At 42.6% G+C, this 18,754-nt stretch overlaps 1 protein-coding gene across 1 annotated transcript in view; it reads left to right on the top strand.

Annotated features, from left to right (window-relative positions):
- NAA16 (N(alpha)-acetyltransferase 16, NatA auxiliary subunit) overlaps nucleotides 1-18,754 on the top strand; it is a 468,335-nt gene that overhangs the window by 253,267 nt on the left and 196,314 nt on the right. The window contains 3 exon segments of the mRNA XM_029602955.1: nucleotides 7,935-8,007; nucleotides 8,223-8,392; nucleotides 17,602-17,754. Coding sequence (XP_029458815.1) covers nucleotides 7,935-8,007; nucleotides 8,223-8,392; nucleotides 17,602-17,754 — 396 coding nt within the window.

The raw sequence follows: 18,754 nt of genomic DNA, 5'->3' as shown, positions 1-18,754 counted from the left end.
TCTCCAACATGCTAGTGGATTGACTCAGCACAATCAGTTGATGAACAATTTGATTTATGGGGGTCTACTGACAGTTGACCTATTCACATTGGAAAAGAACAGAAAACTAGACAAATTTTGCTTTCTACCCAGTGTTCTCAGGTTAGCTCAGGGCACTTTCCTGCTTGATTGAAGCACAAATGTCAAATATGTTTTTCTGCTGATACCACTGATCACCAGAACAGTACAAAAGCTGATGTAAGACCTTGCCCAGTTGATCCTCATAGCTCCAGTGTGGCCCAGACAAATGTGGTTTGCATATTTAGTACAGCTTTTGAGCACTTCCCCCCCCCCCCCCCCCCCAATACATTTTGGGACAGACTCTGCCTTGATAACTCAAGGCAAATGAATACTATTTCATTCAAACCTGTCATCCCTCAACCTAATGGCTTGTATGTTGAATGCTCAGTAATCTATCATTCTTTGGCCAGAGAAATTGAAGATGACTATTGCTGCTGACAATTGCAGCTAGGAAGTCATCATCTAGAAAATACTATGCCTTTAAATGAAAAAGATATTCTATATGGTGCCAACAGAATGCCTTGGACCCGTTTTCTTGCAAGTCCAGGCATTTGTTAACATACTCGCTCTTCCTTTCTGAATCATGTCTTGCTACATCCTCTGTAATAGTACATCAGTGCCATAATGGCTTACCATGTTTTGGTCGACAATAAACCCAGCTCTACTCATACACTGGTGTCGAAATTTATGAAAGGTTTATTACATGTTAAATCTTCAGTACAATACCCATAGGACTTTGTTGTCCTTTCTCACTTAATGAAGCTTTCCTTTAAGCCATTAAAGACAACTTCTTTTAAGTTCTTGACTTGGAAAATAGTATTTCTTGTAGCAGTAATTTCAGCTAGAAGTCAATGAACTGCAGACTCTCATTCACTATCCACCATACATGCAATCTTTTCATAATAGAGTGGTGCTTCCCATTCACCCAAAGTTTCTTACGAAAGTTGTCTCGGCTTTCTGTACCAATCAATCCATCGCATTATCTTCCTTCTATCCGAGGCCACATATGCATGAGGGAGAGAAAACCCTTCATATGTTAGATTATAAAAGAGCTTTAGCCTACTACAACAAAAGCTCAGCGACATTGCCAAGCTTCACAGCAATTCATATCACATGATCCTGACATACTTGGTGTAGCAGTCGCCAAATGTACATTGTCAGACTGGACAGTAGAATGCATTCAACATTGCTGTACATCTGCTAGCTTACTAATCACAGACTCTGTCAAGGCTCATCAAGTGATAGCTATGGCTTCTTCCATTGCTTATCTGCAAGAAATACTTCTCAAAAACATCTACAAAACTGCAATTTGGTCATCAGTATACAGCTTTATGTCCTACTTCTGTCTGGTCAGTCTCTCAAGGACTGACAGTAAATTTGAACTGGCAGTTTTGTGTAAACAGCTCTCCATGGTGGAGTCTGGGTTGGTTATTCAGTAAATCTTCTGCTGCACCTGTCATGGTTAATTCAATCTGCTTTTTTATGGAGAAAGAAAGTTTGCTTACCATTAATGGTGTTTCCATAGATAGAATGAATTAGTCATGCTAAATACCTGCCTGCCTCTCTGAGGGTTGACTGTCTGGCTATTATTAGCTGTGTGGGGACTCCTGCACATGCTCAATAGAGCTTAAAGCTATACTAGCTAAGAGGAGAATGTCATGGTTAATTTATCCTGCTATCTATGGAAAACACAGTTTCTGGTAAATACACTTGCTGTATTGAATTGTAGGCCTCCATGGGTCTCTCAGGGGGATTATGTACGTTCCTTGAGCGCCAGGGAGGTCCTGGGTGTCCTGAAATGTGAGAATTTTTGCAGCACAAATAATGTTGGCTCTGGGAGAGATGGGTAAAAGCAGATAGGTGTATAGGTGGTATTATTCATCCTCCCAGTAAAGGATAAAGGCTCAGGCAGTGAAACTCCCATTTTGGAGATAAATAATGGTTGTGCAGATGGTGTTGATGAGCACTTTGGTTTCCTGGACCATCGAATGATTAAAGGACTGCTAAGCAGAAATGGGGGTCAACTTGTTGAAGGGGGGTGCAAATTCTTCCAACACAGACTGGTATACCTATTGAAGAGGGCTTTAAATTAGGATCATCAGGGTTGGGTGAACAAAACTGTAAGGTAAGTAAAAACAAAATAAGTACTTGTAAAGAAATGGGGAAAAAAGAGCAATATCTGGAAAGCTATGTATACTAATGCTCATAGTAGGGAAATATTTCCTGGATCTAGAGGCAGTCATGGAAAAAGTTGATTTAGATGTAGTACACTGGAAACCATTACTGGAACATGGTTATAAAGGCTGCAATCTATTCAGGAAGGACCGGGTAGGAAGAAAGGGAGAATGCACTATACATAAACAATAATATTAAAGCATCTGAATTGCAGGGCTGATGAGATAAGGAGTTAATCTGGAAAGAGGTAATGGAACATCTGTCCATATTGGTGTAATATACAGGTCTCCATAGCAGACAGAAGAAATGGATAGAGATTTAATGGAATATATTCTTAAAATTGCTTTGAAAGGGGAGGTGCTATTCCTAGGGAATTTCAGTGTGCCAGTTGTTGATCAGGGTATCCCAGCTGCAGTGTCTTCTAGAAGCAGGGAGATCTTGTATTCTCTGCCAGGAGAATCATTCAACAGGTAACGGCATCCACATGAGAGGGGGGCAGTTTTAAAACCTGTGGCTTACCAACGGGGACAGTATCTCTGATGTTGTAATGGACAATCATCTGGGATCCTAGTGATCATTGGATGGTGTGGTTCAGTATTGGAGTGCAGAATATTAAGGTTCTTTCAAAGACTAAGAGCCTAGACTTCATGAAAATTAATTTTGTTAAAATGAGAGGAATACATCAAGGAGTTTTTTGCTGAAGTTTTACACCCTGAAGAGCAGTGAGCAAAACTAAAAGATGATATAAAGACAACTAATCTGTTAGATTAAATAAAGGAAAGAGGGAAAAAAAGGCCATTACGATTTTTAAAGAAGCAGCTGAAAAGATAAGGGAAATAAGGTTACAAGAGAGACAGGCAGCAATACCTGGAAAAGATGATAAAAAAAAGCTGTGAAAGTCAAGAATGCAAAAATTCGAATGGAAGAAAAAATAAATACTGTAAAACGTGGGGCGGGAACTATACTTGTTTTGGATATGTTAGTGATAGATATAGAAACATCACACGAGAAAAAACCCATCTGCCCATCCATCCAATTAATTTAGCATAATTCTCATAACTTCCTTAGAGATACACTGTATTTATCCCATGTTTTCTTGAAATCACACTGTTTTTGTCTCCAACGCTTCCCACTGGGAGGCTGTTCCACACATCCAGTACCCCGCTCTCTGAAGAATATTTTCTAACGTTACCCCGAGTCTACTCCCTTTCAACCTCATGTCATGACCCCTCTTCTAGAACCTCCTTTTCATTGTAAAAGGCTCACCTCATGGAAACCTTTGAGATATTTGAATGTCTATCATATCTCCCCTATCTCACCATTTCTCTTCATATGCTTTTGAATGAAGACCACTGACCATTTTAGTAACCACCCTCTGGACCAACTCTATCCTATTTATATCCTTATGAAGGTGTGGTCTCCAGAATTGTGCACGGTATTCCAAGTGAGATCTCACCTGGCACCTATACAGGGGCAGTATCTCCCTTTTTCTGCTGACCATTCATCTCCCTATGCAGCCAAGCATCTTTTTAGCCACCTGTTTGGCCACCTTAAGATCATCAGATAAAATTAACCCCAGATCCTGCTCTTCCTTTGTGCTTAGAAGAATTTCACTTCAAATACTGTCCCTTTCTCTTGGGGATTTTGCATACTAAATGCTTTACTCTGCATTTTTTAGTAATAAATCTTAGCTACCAGGCCTTAGAGCATTCCTCAAACTTCACTATATCCCTCCTCATGTTTTCCACACCTTCCTGGCTGCCCACCCTGTTACAGATTTTGGTATCATCAGCAAAAAGACAAACCTTTCCTGACAACTCTTCTTTTAGGTCACTTACAAAGTGCAAAAGTGACATTCTGAGATGCAGATGTGAAGGAGAGGAATATATAGAGGCTGAGATTGAAACAGTGAAATTGCTTAAATATTTGTTCAATGTTTACCGTGGAAGGGCCAGGGCAGGACCACATAAAACAAATGAGATTGGAAGCAAGGTAAAGCTCAAATCTATTTTCATAAGTGTGTGCGTATGGAGCTAACTAACAGTAAATAAGACAATGGGACCAGATGGTATATATCCAGTGGTATTAACAGAACTTAGAAAAGTTCTGGCAGCTCCATTGGTTGATATTTTCAGTGCTTTAAAGTCGAGTAGTTTCAGAGTTCTAGAGAAGGGGAAAGGAAGTTCCTATTCATAAAGGTAAAATGAAAGAGGAGGCTGGAAACTACAGTCCAGTTAGGGTCTGAATGCTGTAATAAGTAAATTAATGAAATAGCTGCCAATACAGAGGGATAGTACAGTTTCCGGAATTCAAGGGATTGCAAGATCTGAGGTAGCATGGATTTACCAGAGGTAGATCTTGTCAAATCTGATCAGTTTCATTGGGAGACCAGAGTTGGATCAAGGGAGAGTGCTAGATGTTCTGTACTTGGATATCAGTAAGGCCTTTGACACAGTTCCGCATAGGCAACATAAATTGAGCGCCCTTAATATGAACCTTTAAGTGACTAACTGGGTTAGAAACTGGTTGAGTGGGAGATGACAAAGGGTAGTGGCAAATGGAGTGTATGCTGAGGAGGGTAGTATTACTTGCAGCGTGACTCAGGGATCAGTCCTTCGACCTTTTCTTTTCATCGTTGCAGAAGAATTGTCAGGAAAAGTTTGTCCCTTGGCAGATAATACCAAAATCTGCAACAGAGTAGACAGCCAAGAAGGTGAGGAAAACATGAGCAATGTCTACTAGTTAAGATTTAATGCTATAAAAAAAAAAAAAAACCATTTACGCTGATAAACCCAAGGGAGCGATACAGTATTGGAGGATACTAATGATGCATTAGGATTATGGCATCCCAACAGTAAGGTTCCAATAATAAAAAAAGTAGTCCAAGTGCCTGTAACTAAAAACTCACCTGAGCTAAAAAAAAATTCTAATTTATCCCTATCAATTAAAAAGCAGAATGAAAATACAAACAAAAAACACACTTTGAAATGTTTATATGCTCATGCCAGAAATCTAAGAAGTAAAATGGGAGAATTAGAATGTATAGCAGTGAATGATGACATAGACCTAGGCATCTCAGAGACATGGTGGAAGGAGGATAACCAATGGGACAGTGCTATACCAGGGTACAAATGATATCGCAATGACAGAGAGGAGCATCCAGGAGGCGATGCGGCGCTTTGTCAGGGATGGCATAGAGTCCAACAAAATAAACATCCTGCATGAGACTAAATGCACAATTGAATCTTTATGGGTAGAAATCCCTTATGTGTTGGGGAAGCTTATACTGATAGTTGTATATTACTGTCCATTTGGCCAAGATGGTGAGATGCTAAGAGAAATTAGGGAAGCTAACCAAATTGGTAGTGCAGTAATAATGGGAGATTTCAGTTACCCCAATATTGACTGGGTAAATGTATCATCGGTGTCGCTGACACACCCGATTCGGTCCAATCCCTAGTTGGCCGCTTTATGCCAACTTGGACCTGAGACCTCAGCGTGGTCTTGGCAAGACTGATGCGGCCTCCCTTTGAACCTCTGCAGTCTTGTGGTCTGAAGTTCCTCACCTGGAAAGTCGTGTTCCTGGTGGCGATCACTTCCGCTCGCAGGGTAAGTGATCTTTCAGGCCCTGTTACGTATGCACCATACAACAGGTTCTTCCTTGACTGTGTGGTCCTGCATACACATCCTAGATTCTTGCCCAAGGAGGTGACTGATTTCCACATCAATCAGTCTATCTTTCTCCTCACCTTCTTTCCAAGGTCTCATTCCTATCCAGGGGAATGTGCTCTCTCCATGCACTGGCTTTTTAGCTACACCGCACAGCGAGCTACAGACAGTCCATTCAGCTCTTTGTGTTTTTTGACCCCAGCCAACTGGGGACAGCAGTGGGTAAGCAAACCATATCAAACTGGCTGGCGGATTGCATTGCCTTCTGCTGTACGCAGGCAGGCCCCCAGCTTGGCTGGCAGAGTAGAGGCTCACTCTGTGCAGGCCATGACAATGTTGGTAGCCCATATGCATACAGTCCCCATCGCTGAAATTTGCCGGGCTGTGACTTGGAGTTCTATCCACATGTTCGCAGCTCACTACTGTCTTGACAGGGATAGCTGTCAGGACAGTGTCTTTGGTCAGTCCATCTTGCGCATCCTGTTCCAGACTTGAACCTATCTCTCGTCTCTCGTGCTCCGTGTAGGACCAGACTGCCTCCTGTTTTTCCCACAGCGCCGCAGTTGTGTTGTGCCCATTGGTACCTTGTTCTGCCGCTGTTGGGCTCTCTGATTGAAGGGAGCAGTCTTGAGCTCTGTACTCATCCACATGTGAGGACTCGTATCCTGCTTGTCCTAGGAGAAAGCGCAGTTGCTTACCTGTAACAGGTGTTCTCCTAGGACAGCAGGATGTTAGTCCTCAGGAATCCCACCCTCCTCCACATGATGTTGGGTTCACCTTTGGTTTGTTATGTTATTTTTTTGCTCGTCAGCTTTGCTATGTTACGAGACAGAAGGGGGACCTCGCTTGGACGCGCAGATAGTAGCAGGCTTGGCGTGCTCAGTCTACTGGCCAAAGTTTCTAGAAACTTTGACAAAAGTTTTTCATGTTGGGCTCTATCGGTTGATGTCACCCACATTTGAGGACTAACATCCTGCTGTCTATGGGGAACATCTGTTATAGGTAAGTAACTGCGCTTGATTTGAAGAGAACAGAGCCTTGTAGAAGGTCTTCACAATCATTTATCTTATTCAACCCAATCAAACAGGTGTATTCATTTACAAAAAACTGGATTTCAGGTTACATTTCTTATTATGCTCAATCAGGACAAAAACTTCAAAATAAGGTAAAAGCCCATCAGAGATACAGTAGCTTCCTTAGCTCATCTTCACTTGCTTCCATAGAAAATAGCTGCAAAGCTGCCACCCACACCATCACAAATCATTACTGCTTCACATTTAAGACAGCAGTTTTGGTCAAAAGCTTATTTAATCTCTTCAGCTCTCTCTGACCACTAGCAATAACACAGGTTGCATATTCTTTGCTGAAATAAAACAAATACATACAATCTTCAGTTTAGGAGTCCTTACTTTGTGTGGCTGATTGTTGTTCTGCTTGTCCATGGAAAAAGTAAAGTTGCTTACCTGTAACAGATTTTCTCTGTAGATACTAGGACAAATCAGCTACACAATCCTGCCTGCCTCTCTCCCTTTAGAGTTGAAGGTAAGCTTGGTATGAAAACTGGATACTTGTGGCAGTGGCTGTGCAAGAACCCCCACACATGCTGAAAGACTTCTCAGTCTTTCTGACCTGAGAGCTTTTCCATCTTGGTGCTGTTGGATAGCATCACCCACTTGTGTGGCTGATTTGTCCTGATGTCTAAAAGAACACCTGTTATAGGTAAGTTACTTTAGTGCATGTAAAAACTCATTTAGTTCTTATTAAATGGGTTTTTACAGGCATAATTGATCACGTACACATTTAATTTAGTGTATACAAAACAAATGAAAACATCTCTACATTCTTTCTCCCTAACTGAGCAGATTGAATTGCTGAGGTTTTTGAGGTTTTCAAAAGAATTGATGTATTGCCTGGTTTTAGTTTTTCTGCTGTGCACCATATGCAGGTCTCTTATTTGATCTTAAATATTTCAGATGTAAAAAGTCTACATAAACAATCTCTTTAACTATGCTTTGTTTCCTGTCATATAGGTTTGTATAATCCAAGACCTTGTTACTAATTATGAAGTTTCCCTGAAGACCTGTGATTATTTTAGTCTTTATGGTAAGTCTGTTGTTTTGCATTAAGACTACTCCCATTATGTATGCCTGTAACATATTTCTTCATGAAGTATTTGGAAGGTTAACACAGTATTATCAGACAGTATTATGCCCATGTTTTTGAGGACACAGTACTGTTTTTGTTTTCTGACCTTGTCAGTTTTTTCAGATATCTCAAGTCATATTGGTCACTGTAACTATGTATCTGTTTCATTGCAGAAAATGGAGAGAAGGAGCCTCCTACAACACTGCTTTGGGTTCGCTATTTCCTGGCTCAACACTTTGACAAACTTGGCCAGTTTTCATTGGCTTTGGATTATATTAATACTGCTATAGCTAGCACTCCAACATTAATAGAATTATTTTATGTAAAGGCAAGAATTTATAAGGTAAAGCACAGATTTTAATGTTCAGTAGTTTGTACAAGCTAAATTCCAGGAAAAAATAAAACAAATATAAAAGTTGTTTATTTGATGGGGATGATTGCTGTTTTGATTTGTTATAGCAAAGTCAGATTATACCTTGAGTTCTGGATTCTTTGATTTTGGGAGCTGTGTCTAATTAGTTTTGGTAAGGGCTTAATTTGTAGACAGAGGAAGTGGAGTGGGGATGGGGAAGGGGTTAGGCCCAGGTGTGAACTCCCTTTCTGCCAAACATATACCTGAATACACTCTTCATGGTTGAAAGGGGAGGTGAAAGAAGCTATTTTAGCCAAAAGATCTTCATTCAAAAATTGGAAGAAGGATCCAACAGAAGAAAATAGGATAATGCATAAACGTTGGCAAGTTAAATGTAAGACATTGATAAGACAGGCTAAGAGAGAATTTGAAAAGAAGTTGGCCCTAGAGGCAAAAACTCACAGTAAAAACTTTTTAAAATATATCCGAAGCAGAAAGCCTGTGAAGGGAGTCAGTTGGACCGTTAGATGATCGAGGGGTTAAAGGGGCACTTAGAGAAGATAAGGCCATCGCGGAAAGATTAAATGATTTCTTTTCTTCGGTGTTTACTGAAGAGTTTGTTGGGGAGGTACCCATACTGGAGAAGGTTTTCATGGGTAATGATTCAGATGGACTGAACCAAATCACGGTGAACCTAGAAGATGTGATAGACCTGATTGACAAATCACCTGGACCAGATGGAATACACCCCAGAGTTCTGAAGGAACTAAAAAATGAAATTTCAGACCTATTAGTAAAAATTTGTAACCTGTCATTAAAATCATCCATTGTACCTGAAGACTGGAGGATAGCTAATGTAACCCCCATATTTAAAAAGGGCTCCAGGGGCGATCCGGGAAACTACAGACCGGTTAAGTGCCAGGAAAAATAGTGGAAAGTATTCTAAACATCAAAATCACAGAACATATAGACAGACATGGTTTAATGAACAAAGTCAGCATGGCTTTACCCAAGGCAAGTTTTGCCTCACAAATCTGCTTCACTTTTTTGAAGGAGTTAATAAACATGTGGATAAAGGTGAACCTGTAGATGTAGTGTACTTGGATTTTCAGAAGGCGTTTGACAAAGTTCCTCATGAGAGGCTTCTAGGAAAAATAAAAAGTCATGGGATAGGTGGCGATGTCCTTTCGTGGATTACAAACTGGCTAAAAGACAGGAAACAGAGTAGGATTAAATGGACAATTTTCTCAGTGGAAGGGTGTGGGCAGTGGAGTGCCTCAGGGATCTGTATTGGGACCCTTACTTTTCAATATATTTATAAATGATCTGGAAAGAAATACGACAAGTGAGGTAATCAAATTTGCAGATGATACAAAATTGTTCAGAGTAGTTAAATCACAAGCAGATTGTGATAAATTGCAGGAAGACCTTGTGAGGCTGAAAAACTGGGCATCAAAATGGCAGATGAAATTTAATGCGGACAAGTGCAAGGTGATGCATATAGGGAAAAATAACCCATGCTATAGTTACACAATGTTAGGTTCCATATTAGGTGCTACTACCCAAGAAAGAGATCACACAGGACAAGCAGGATGGTAGTCCTCACATATGACATCACAGGACATCACAGGACGGAGCCCAATCACGGAAAACTTCTGTCAAAGTTTCTAGAACTTTGACTGGCCCCTACTGGGCATGCCCAGCATGGCACTAACCCTGCAGCCAGCAGAGGTCCCCCTTCAGTCTTCTTTTTTCCGCGCAGCAGTAGCCTCGCGGTTAAGGAGCTCTGACCACATTCCTGACAGGAATTTCTTCACGGACTTCTTTAAGGTTAAAATTGCCCCACAGGGGTCCCTCCTCTTTCTTTACTCAGTCCGCGGTACTTCGGCAAGTTTTTTGCCGTTTTTCGTTGATTACCGTCGAGTTTGGCCCTCGCAGCCTACTGGCTGTCGACCGTACCGCGACTAAATTTTTTCTCATGGCCATGGCATCGGGTTTCCGACGCCATGTGTATTGTGTATTGTGTCTGTGTATTGTGTTTAGGTAGTGAGCATGAAGCCCTGACTTGCACCAAATGTACCTTGATGACACCTAAAGGTCGCAAAGCCAGAATGGAGAAGATGGGACTCCTTTTCCGTGCTCACACCCCGACGGAACCGGCACCGTCTTCGGAACCGGCACCGTCGAAGTCACACCACCGTCGACAATCCTCCGGTGACCATCCGCCATCGACGTCTCCACGGCTATCGACTCCCGTCCCTTCCCCCAAAGATCAAGGGGATCGGAGGGAGAAACATCGCCATCGGCATCGCAAGTCTCGGACCCTCAAGTAACCGAAGTCATCGACCTCGATATCGTCCAAGCCTCCATTGAAGAAACCCCGGCCAGGAGCGGCACCGCCCACCTCTGCAACCGAGACATCGAGGCAACCCTCACCCGATCGGGGTTTGGGAGTCGCGATTCTGCCTGTAAAGGTGGTCCCACCGGCTCTGCCTCAGCCTCCCTCTTCCATTACGGAGCCGGGTCTTGTTACCCCAGGTCTCCGGGAAGAACTGGACCAGCTGGTCCAGGAGGCCATCGACAAGGCGATGCAACGGTTCCAGGTCCCTCCAGCACAGACTCCGGCGCCGAGAGTGGAACCGGTCACCGACCCGATTCCAGCAGCGCTGGCACCGCTGCTCTCCCGGATGGAAGCGCTCATGACCGCCCTTCCACCGGTAATTCCTGGGTCACTGACAGCCCCGGTGCGCTCCCCGATGACAGCTTCATCGGGAGGAGAAACACAGTTCGCATTCCTCCTTCAGGAGTTGTGCCTCAGCCATCGATACCGTGTCATCCCTCGCCACCGATTCATTCATTGGGGGCGATACGCACATCGGCGCCATCGATGCCTTCGATGCCGGCACCAATGCCCGCCAGGGCATTCTCCCGGTGATTCCTTCGATTTTATCGGAGTCTCAGACGGGACCTTCGGGTATCCAACCCCCTCCTGGTCCTACAGGTTAGTCCGCTGATCCTTATGACACCTGGGGGATGAGAACGTCCACAGACATCGATGATTTACCTTCACCACCCTCTCCATACTGAAAGTAGAAAGCTTTCTCCTCCAGAGGACCTCTCTTTCATCAATTTTGTGAAGGAAATGTCGGAATTGGTCCCTTTTCAGCTTCAAACTGAGCAAGATGGACAGGCACCAGATGATGGAGCTTCTCCAATTCCGGATGCCCCCTAAAGTGATCACTTCCATTCCAATTCATCAGGGGTTTTCTTGACCTTCTAAAAAAGAATTGGGAGAATCCTGGATCCATTGCTCCAGTACACAAAAATGCTGACTCTACTTATCTCGTACAGTCAGCACCTGGCTTTCAAAAACCTCAGCTTGACCACCATTCAGTAGTGGTTGAATCAGCCCAAAAAGAAAGCAAAAGGACGAAACCAGACTCGTCTATACCTCCTATCAAGACATAAGTTCTTAGATAATATTGGTCGAGTATACCAGGGGCCATGCTTATCTCCAGAATAGCTTCTTATCAGCTGTACTGACCCAATACAATAGGTCATTTTCAAGCAAATACAAGATTTCGCTGAAACCCTGCCTGAACATTCCAACAACATCTTCAGCCCTGATAACTAAGGGGTTTGAAGCAGGAAAACATGAAATTAGAATAGCTTATGATATTTTTGACACTTCCACTAGAGTGTCTGCAGCTGCCATTTCGGCAAGACGCTGGGCCTGGCTCAAGTCTTCTGACCTTTGCCCAGAAGTTCAAGACAGACTTTCTGACCTCCCTGCTTAGGGGATAATCTATTTGGAAGACAAATTCAACAAATAGTTGCTGAGTTAAAGGACTATCATGAGACCCTCAAGCAGCTGTCATCCATGCCTTCTGATTCCCTTCTAAACAGCCCTTCAAAAAGGACTCTAAGAAATCATTCTTCCGTTCACGGAAGTATTATCCCCCACCAACAAGATCCAGACCGACAAGGCCTTATCAAAAATTTCAGCCTCGAAAGCAAAAACCGCAAGCAGCTCCACAGCCAGAGCCCGCTTCGGGTTTTTGACTTCCACTTGGAGAGCGGCAGCCAGATCCCTCTATAAAGCATACCAGTGGGAGGTCGATTAGGACACTTTCACGAAAAGTGGCACTCAATCACAACCGACCAATGGGTATTAGCAATCAATTGCTCAGGGTACACCTAAACCTCTTAACTCTTCCACCGGACTCCCCACCTTGCAAACTTGGGGACTAACCGGCCACTCTGTCCTTCTGGAGCAGGAGGTTTCCCTCCTTCTCCAGTCAAACGCAATAGAACCCGTCCCTCTTTCACAACAAGGCTGAGGGTTCTATTCCCGGTACTTTCTGATCCCATAAAAGTCAGGAGGACTTCGTCCAATTCTGGACCTAGGAGCCCTCAACAAGTACCTACAAAGAGAGAAGTTCAAAATGGTAACCTTAGACTCTCTTCTACCTCTGCTACAAAGAGGAGACTGGCTCTGCTTTCTAGACCTCTGAGACGCTTACACCCACATTGCGATAGCTCCAGCTCATCGCATATCTCCGCTTTTTAGTAGGCCAAAAGCACTACCAATATCGAGTGCTCCCTTTCGGCCTAGCATCGGCACCACGAGTTTTCACCAAATGCCTCGTAGTTGTCGCAGCCTTTCTCAGGAAGGAAGGTGTCCATGTCTACCCCTATCTGGACGACTGGCTGATCAGGGCCCCAACCCAGCAAGTCGCTCTGTCCTCCCTGAACCTGACCATTCACACTCTAATATCTCTAGGATTCTTGTCAATTACGATGAAATCCTATTTACTCCCATCTCAAACCTATCCTTCATTGGGGCAGACTTGGACACCTTACAGGCAAAAGCCTTCCTTCCTCAGCAGCGAGTTCAAACCCTCGTGTCTCTAGCTCACCAGTTGCAATCTCAACACACAGCAACCGCTCGCAAATTCCTCGTCCTGCTGGGACACATGGAGTCCTCAGTCTATGTGACACCAATGGCCCGCCTGGCCATGAGAGTCATGCATTGGACTCTGAGGTCACAATGGAGTCAAGCCACTCAGCCGCTGTCAACCATTGTTTACATCACCGACGCACTCGGTCTATCTCTCGCCTGGTGAAAGATCACACCAATCTCTTCCAGGGACTGCCTTTTCACCTACCAGATCCTCAAATCATTCTCACCACCGACGCTTCCAACATCGGTTGGGGAGCTCATGTAAATAATCTACAGACGCAAGGATCTTGGTCTCCAGAGGAAGCCAAACACCAGATAAATTTCCTGGAACTTCGAGCAATGCGATATGCTCTCAGAGCCTTTCAGGATTGCCTATCGAATCACGTAATCCTGATTCAGACAGACAACCAGGTGGCCATGTGGTACATCAACAAGCAAGGCGGCACAGGCTCCTTCCTTCTGTGTCAGGAAGCTGCGCAGATTTGGACGGAAGCGCTCTCCCGCTCGATGTACCTCAGGGCCACCTACTTGCCGGGAGTGAACAACGTCTTGGCAGACAAACTGAGCCTTGTCTTCCAACCGTACGAGCGGTCGCTCAATCCATCGGTAGCGATCTCTCTCTTTCAGCAATGGGGGTATCCCCAAATAGACCTCTTTGCGTCCCCTCAGAACCACAAAGTGGAAAATTATTGCTCCCTAATTCGGAGCAAGCACTCTCAGCCCAGAGATGCATTCTCCCTCACGTGGGCAACCGGTCTGCTTTATGCATTCCCTCCACTTCCTCTTCTCTCGAAGACTCTCGTGAAGCTACGTCAGGACAAAGGAACCATGATCCTGATAGCACCTCACTGGCCGTGCCAAGTGTGGTTTCCCATACTCCAGGATCTCTCCATCCGCAGGCACATTCCCTTGGAATGGATCCGCATCTGATCACTCAAAACGACGGATGCCTACTCCATCCCAATCTTCAAGCCTTGTCCCTGATGGCATGGATGTTGAAAGGTTAATCCTTCAACCACTTAACCTTTCCGAATCAATTTCTCGTGTCCTGATTGCTTCACGTAAGCCTTCCACAAGACATCTTATTTCTATAAATGGAAAAGGTACACATCATGGTGCTACTTCGCAGTCCCTTGATCCCTTTCCTGTCCAATCCCAAAATTCTTGGACTATCTCTGGCATTTATCAGAATCCGGTCTAAGACCTCTTCCATTATAATGCATGTTAGCGCGGTAGCCCGCCTTCCATAAAGGAATCGGGGATGTCCCTATTTCGGTACAACCCCTCGTAACACGATTTCTTAAAGTCTTGCTCCATATCAAGCCACCTTTACGTCCTCCTGCCCCTTCGTGGGACCTTAATTTGGTTCTTGGTCGGCTCATGAAACCACCTTTCGAACCTCTCCACTCCTGTGATCTTAAGTATCTCACATGGAAAGTGTTATTCCTTTTAGCTATCACTTCTGCTCGCAGGGATAGTGAGTTACAGGCCTTAGTCACCTATCCGCCTTACACTAAACTCCTGCAGGACCGGGCGGTACTGCGCACTCACCCTAAGTTTTTGCCCAAGGTAGTTTCGGAGTTTTACATAAATCAATCCATCATACTACCTACCTTCTTTCCCAGGCCTCACTCCAACCCTATGAGGAAAGACTAAAGAGGTTAGGACTTTTCAGCTTGGAGAAGAGACGGCTGAGGGGGGGATATGATAGAGGTGTTTAAAAAGGACTTAAGACTTGGTTATTCAAGCAAGCTTTCCCAGACACAATCTAATATCACGTCATAGATACAAACCAAGGACTTCAAATATTCAGCCATTAATCATGCCATTTTTACATAGCATTTAATTTATTTGTATACCGTTCAACCGTTTATTCTTTCCTATCTCTTCCTTCTTATCCAAGTTCTGCTACCCTTGTTATTTGTAACTGCTCCTTCGATCACCACAGTTCTAGTTGATGTATTTAATGCACTCCCGTTTCATGTAAACCAGCAAGATATGTGCTCATGATTGCCGGTATATAAAAACCTTAAATAAATAAAAATAAATAAATAAAAATCATGAGAGGTCTAGAACGGGTAGATGTGAATTGGTTTTTTACTCTTTCGGATAATAGAAAGACTAGGGGGCACTCCATGAAGTTAACATCTATCTATCTATCTATTTATTTATTTATTTATTTATTTATAGCTTTTACATACCGACATTCAAATGAATATCACATCGGTTCACATATAACTGGGGAGCCAAAAAACTAGTTGGGAGAAAGGAAGGATAAAGTTACAATTAACAGGGATTCGTAAGAAACAGGGAGAGAATGTGGCACATTTAAAAATAATCGGAGAAAATTCTTTTTCACTCAATGCACAATTAAACTCTGGAATTTGTTGCCAGAAGATGTGGTTAGTGCAGTTAGTATAGCTGTGTTTAAAAAAGGATTTGATAAGTTCTTGGAGAAGAAGTCCATTACCTGCTTTTAATTAAGTTGACTTAGAAAATAGCCACTGCTATTACTAGCAACGGGAACATGGAATAGACTTAGTTTTTGGGCACTTGCCAGGTTCTTATGGCCTGGATTGGCCACTGTTGGAAACAGGATGCTGGGCTTGATGGACCCTTGGTCTGACCCAGTATGACATGTTCTTATGTTCTTTCTCTCTACTTCAGTAATCCTCCATACCTAGTCCCAGTGCTCAACCTCTGTCTGTCTTTCACCTACCAGAACTGGTTTACACTATTGCCTCTGCTCCACCTCCTCAAACCTTGGAGAACCTGTCAGAACAGTGTTCTAAGTCATTCTACCAGAAGTTAAATCCAGGGTAACAGTCACAAAAAGGGGTCGAATTAGCACAATTGTGAAACTTATGAGCAGTAGCATAGGAGCCAGGGTTAAAGCCTTGACAATTGATGCTATTGCTCACAAGTTTCAAACTTGCATTAATTCACCCCCTTTTTTGTGTCTGTTCTTTGTGTTGCAGTATCTAAATCAGGATCACACCTTCCCCTCCTGTTCCCTGCAAAACAGAAGGGGAGGGAATGGAACAACAGTGGGGGAGTGAAGGAATTAGGGAGCAGAGTGACTGTTCTCTGCTCTGTCTGCTATAGGCTCACTCCCCTCTTCCCTGCAGGCTGTCTGGAGGGGAAGGGCTACTGTAGAATACCACTGCTGTTCATTCTCTTAAGTCTGAAAAGAAGTGCCTGAACTGTGTTCCAGGTCATTCCCCCCACAAATTAAGCCCTGGTTTTGGTCTATATTTAAATAGGAAACTTCCATGGACACTGGGTACTTCACAAAGCAGTGGGATTGTAGCTCGGAAGTGATGCAGTAGTAAATATGTATCCTAGGATGATGAAAGGAAACACATAACCAGTGCATGGTTGTTTTTTAAGAGATGTGTTTCTCTAGATTTAACAGACCTGCTTTTGGCACATTTTTTAAGAGTAGGGATGCTAATTCTAATATTTTCATGGCTAAATTCCAAGATCATGCTTTCCAAAATTCTTAGGGGTATGAAGCACAGCAGGCCTAGAAAAATATATTGGCTTTTCTAGTGTATATATATCCTTTGTTAATTTGACTGTGATATTTAAATACATCACTATACAGATAATTATAATGGAATAGTTTCAACAACATTTGTAAACAACTTGGGCTTCCAAAATGTTTGCCTGCTACTGGAAAAAGTGAATTTGGGGGTTTAGGTGTTAAGGTGCCTTTTGCAAAATGTAGGACCTTGCCTGTGTATATTAAACAGTGGCAACTGATGGATCAAAAAGCTTTATTTACCCTTTCTCAACCCCACCCCATCCTTGGATCCATCCTCTTCTTTTTCCATTATTCCCTGCCATCATTTTTCTGTTACCATTTTTGCCTCTAGTCTCTCAATTTATTTTTGGGGCAACAGTTGCACAACTGCACCTACACACAAGCTGCTACCGATTTTAAAATGAGCAAAGTTTATTTTGCATCTTCTCAGTTGTGAGTGTTTAGCAACTGCTCCTTTCTAGCCATCAAAAAATGTACATTTTGGCTGGTTCCATAACAATGCCAATATTAGTTATACATCTAATTCTCCTTTCTTAGTAACTTAGAAAAACTTTTGTTTAAATCTGTAAGATTGTATTACGTATTATGAAAAATCATGCATGAATGAAAATATAGAATAATTCAACATCTATATATTCTTAAAAAATTAAATGTCATTAAATCTTCATTCTTTTGTTCTATCTAAAATAGCATATAGGTAATTTGAAAGAAGCTGCAAAATGGATGGATGAAGCACAGTCCTTAGACACAGCAGATAGGTTCATCAATTCCAAATGCGCAAAATACATGCTGCGAGCTAATCTTGTGAAAGAAGCAGAAGAAATGTGTTCGAAGTTTACAAGGGTAGGAAACATTTTCTTTTTCCTTTTTCTTTTTCGTTGGAAGAGAGAGTAGTATTTTGGGTGAAGTGGAAATTGATGGAAAAGTATTTTGTGTTAAGTCAAATTTGCAGATGACTCAAAATTATAAAACGTTAAATCACAAGAGAAATGTGAGAAATTGCAAGAGGACCTTGCAAAACTGGGAGACTGGGTATGTAAATGGAAAATGAAATGTAATGTGGACAAGTGCAAAGTGATCTATTTAGGGAAGAGTAACCCAAATTATATCTACACAATGCAAGTTTCCATTTAGGAGTCACCAATCAGGAAAAAGATCTAGGTGTCATCGTTGATAATATGTTGAAATCTTCTGCTCAGTTTGCAGCAGCAGCCAAGAAAGCAAATAGAATACTAGGAATTATTAGAAAAGGAATGGAGAATAAAACGGAGGATATCATAATGCTTTTGTATTGAGCCATGGTGTGACCTCATCTTGAGTATTGTGTGCAGTTCTAGTCACCACATCTCAAAAAAGATATAGCAGAATTAGAAAAGGTACAGAGATAAAGGGAATGAAACAATTCCCTTATGAAGAAAGAGGTTAGGACTCTTCAGCCTGGAGAAGACAACTGAGGTGAGATATGTTAGAGGTCTATAAAATGAGTGGATTGGAATGAATAAACACTGTTTACCTCCTTGAAAGAGCACAAAGACTAGAGATGTGCATTTGTTTTAAATGAATTAGACAATTTCAACGACATAACTTTAAAATGTTAGTGTGCACTAACACAAAATTCGGGAACCACGAAAAAGAAAATCCCGAACCGTGGAAAAAATGAAATTACCCACGGGGGACCCACACCGAAACACAAAACGAAAAAAAAACCCCAAAACGATACACATCTCTAACAAAGACTCGGGGGGACACAGTGAAGTTACTAGGTGATACATTTAAAATTAATAAGAGAAAACATTTTTTTATTCAATGCATAATTAAGCTCTGGAATTTGTTGCCAGAGGAT

Source organism: Rhinatrema bivittatum, chromosome 5 (genome assembly GCF_901001135.1).
Source record: "Rhinatrema bivittatum chromosome 5, aRhiBiv1.1, whole genome shotgun sequence".
Lineage (NCBI taxonomy): Eukaryota > Metazoa > Chordata > Amphibia > Gymnophiona > Rhinatrematidae > Rhinatrema > Rhinatrema bivittatum.
This window is presented reverse-complemented; position numbering and strand designations above follow the sequence as displayed.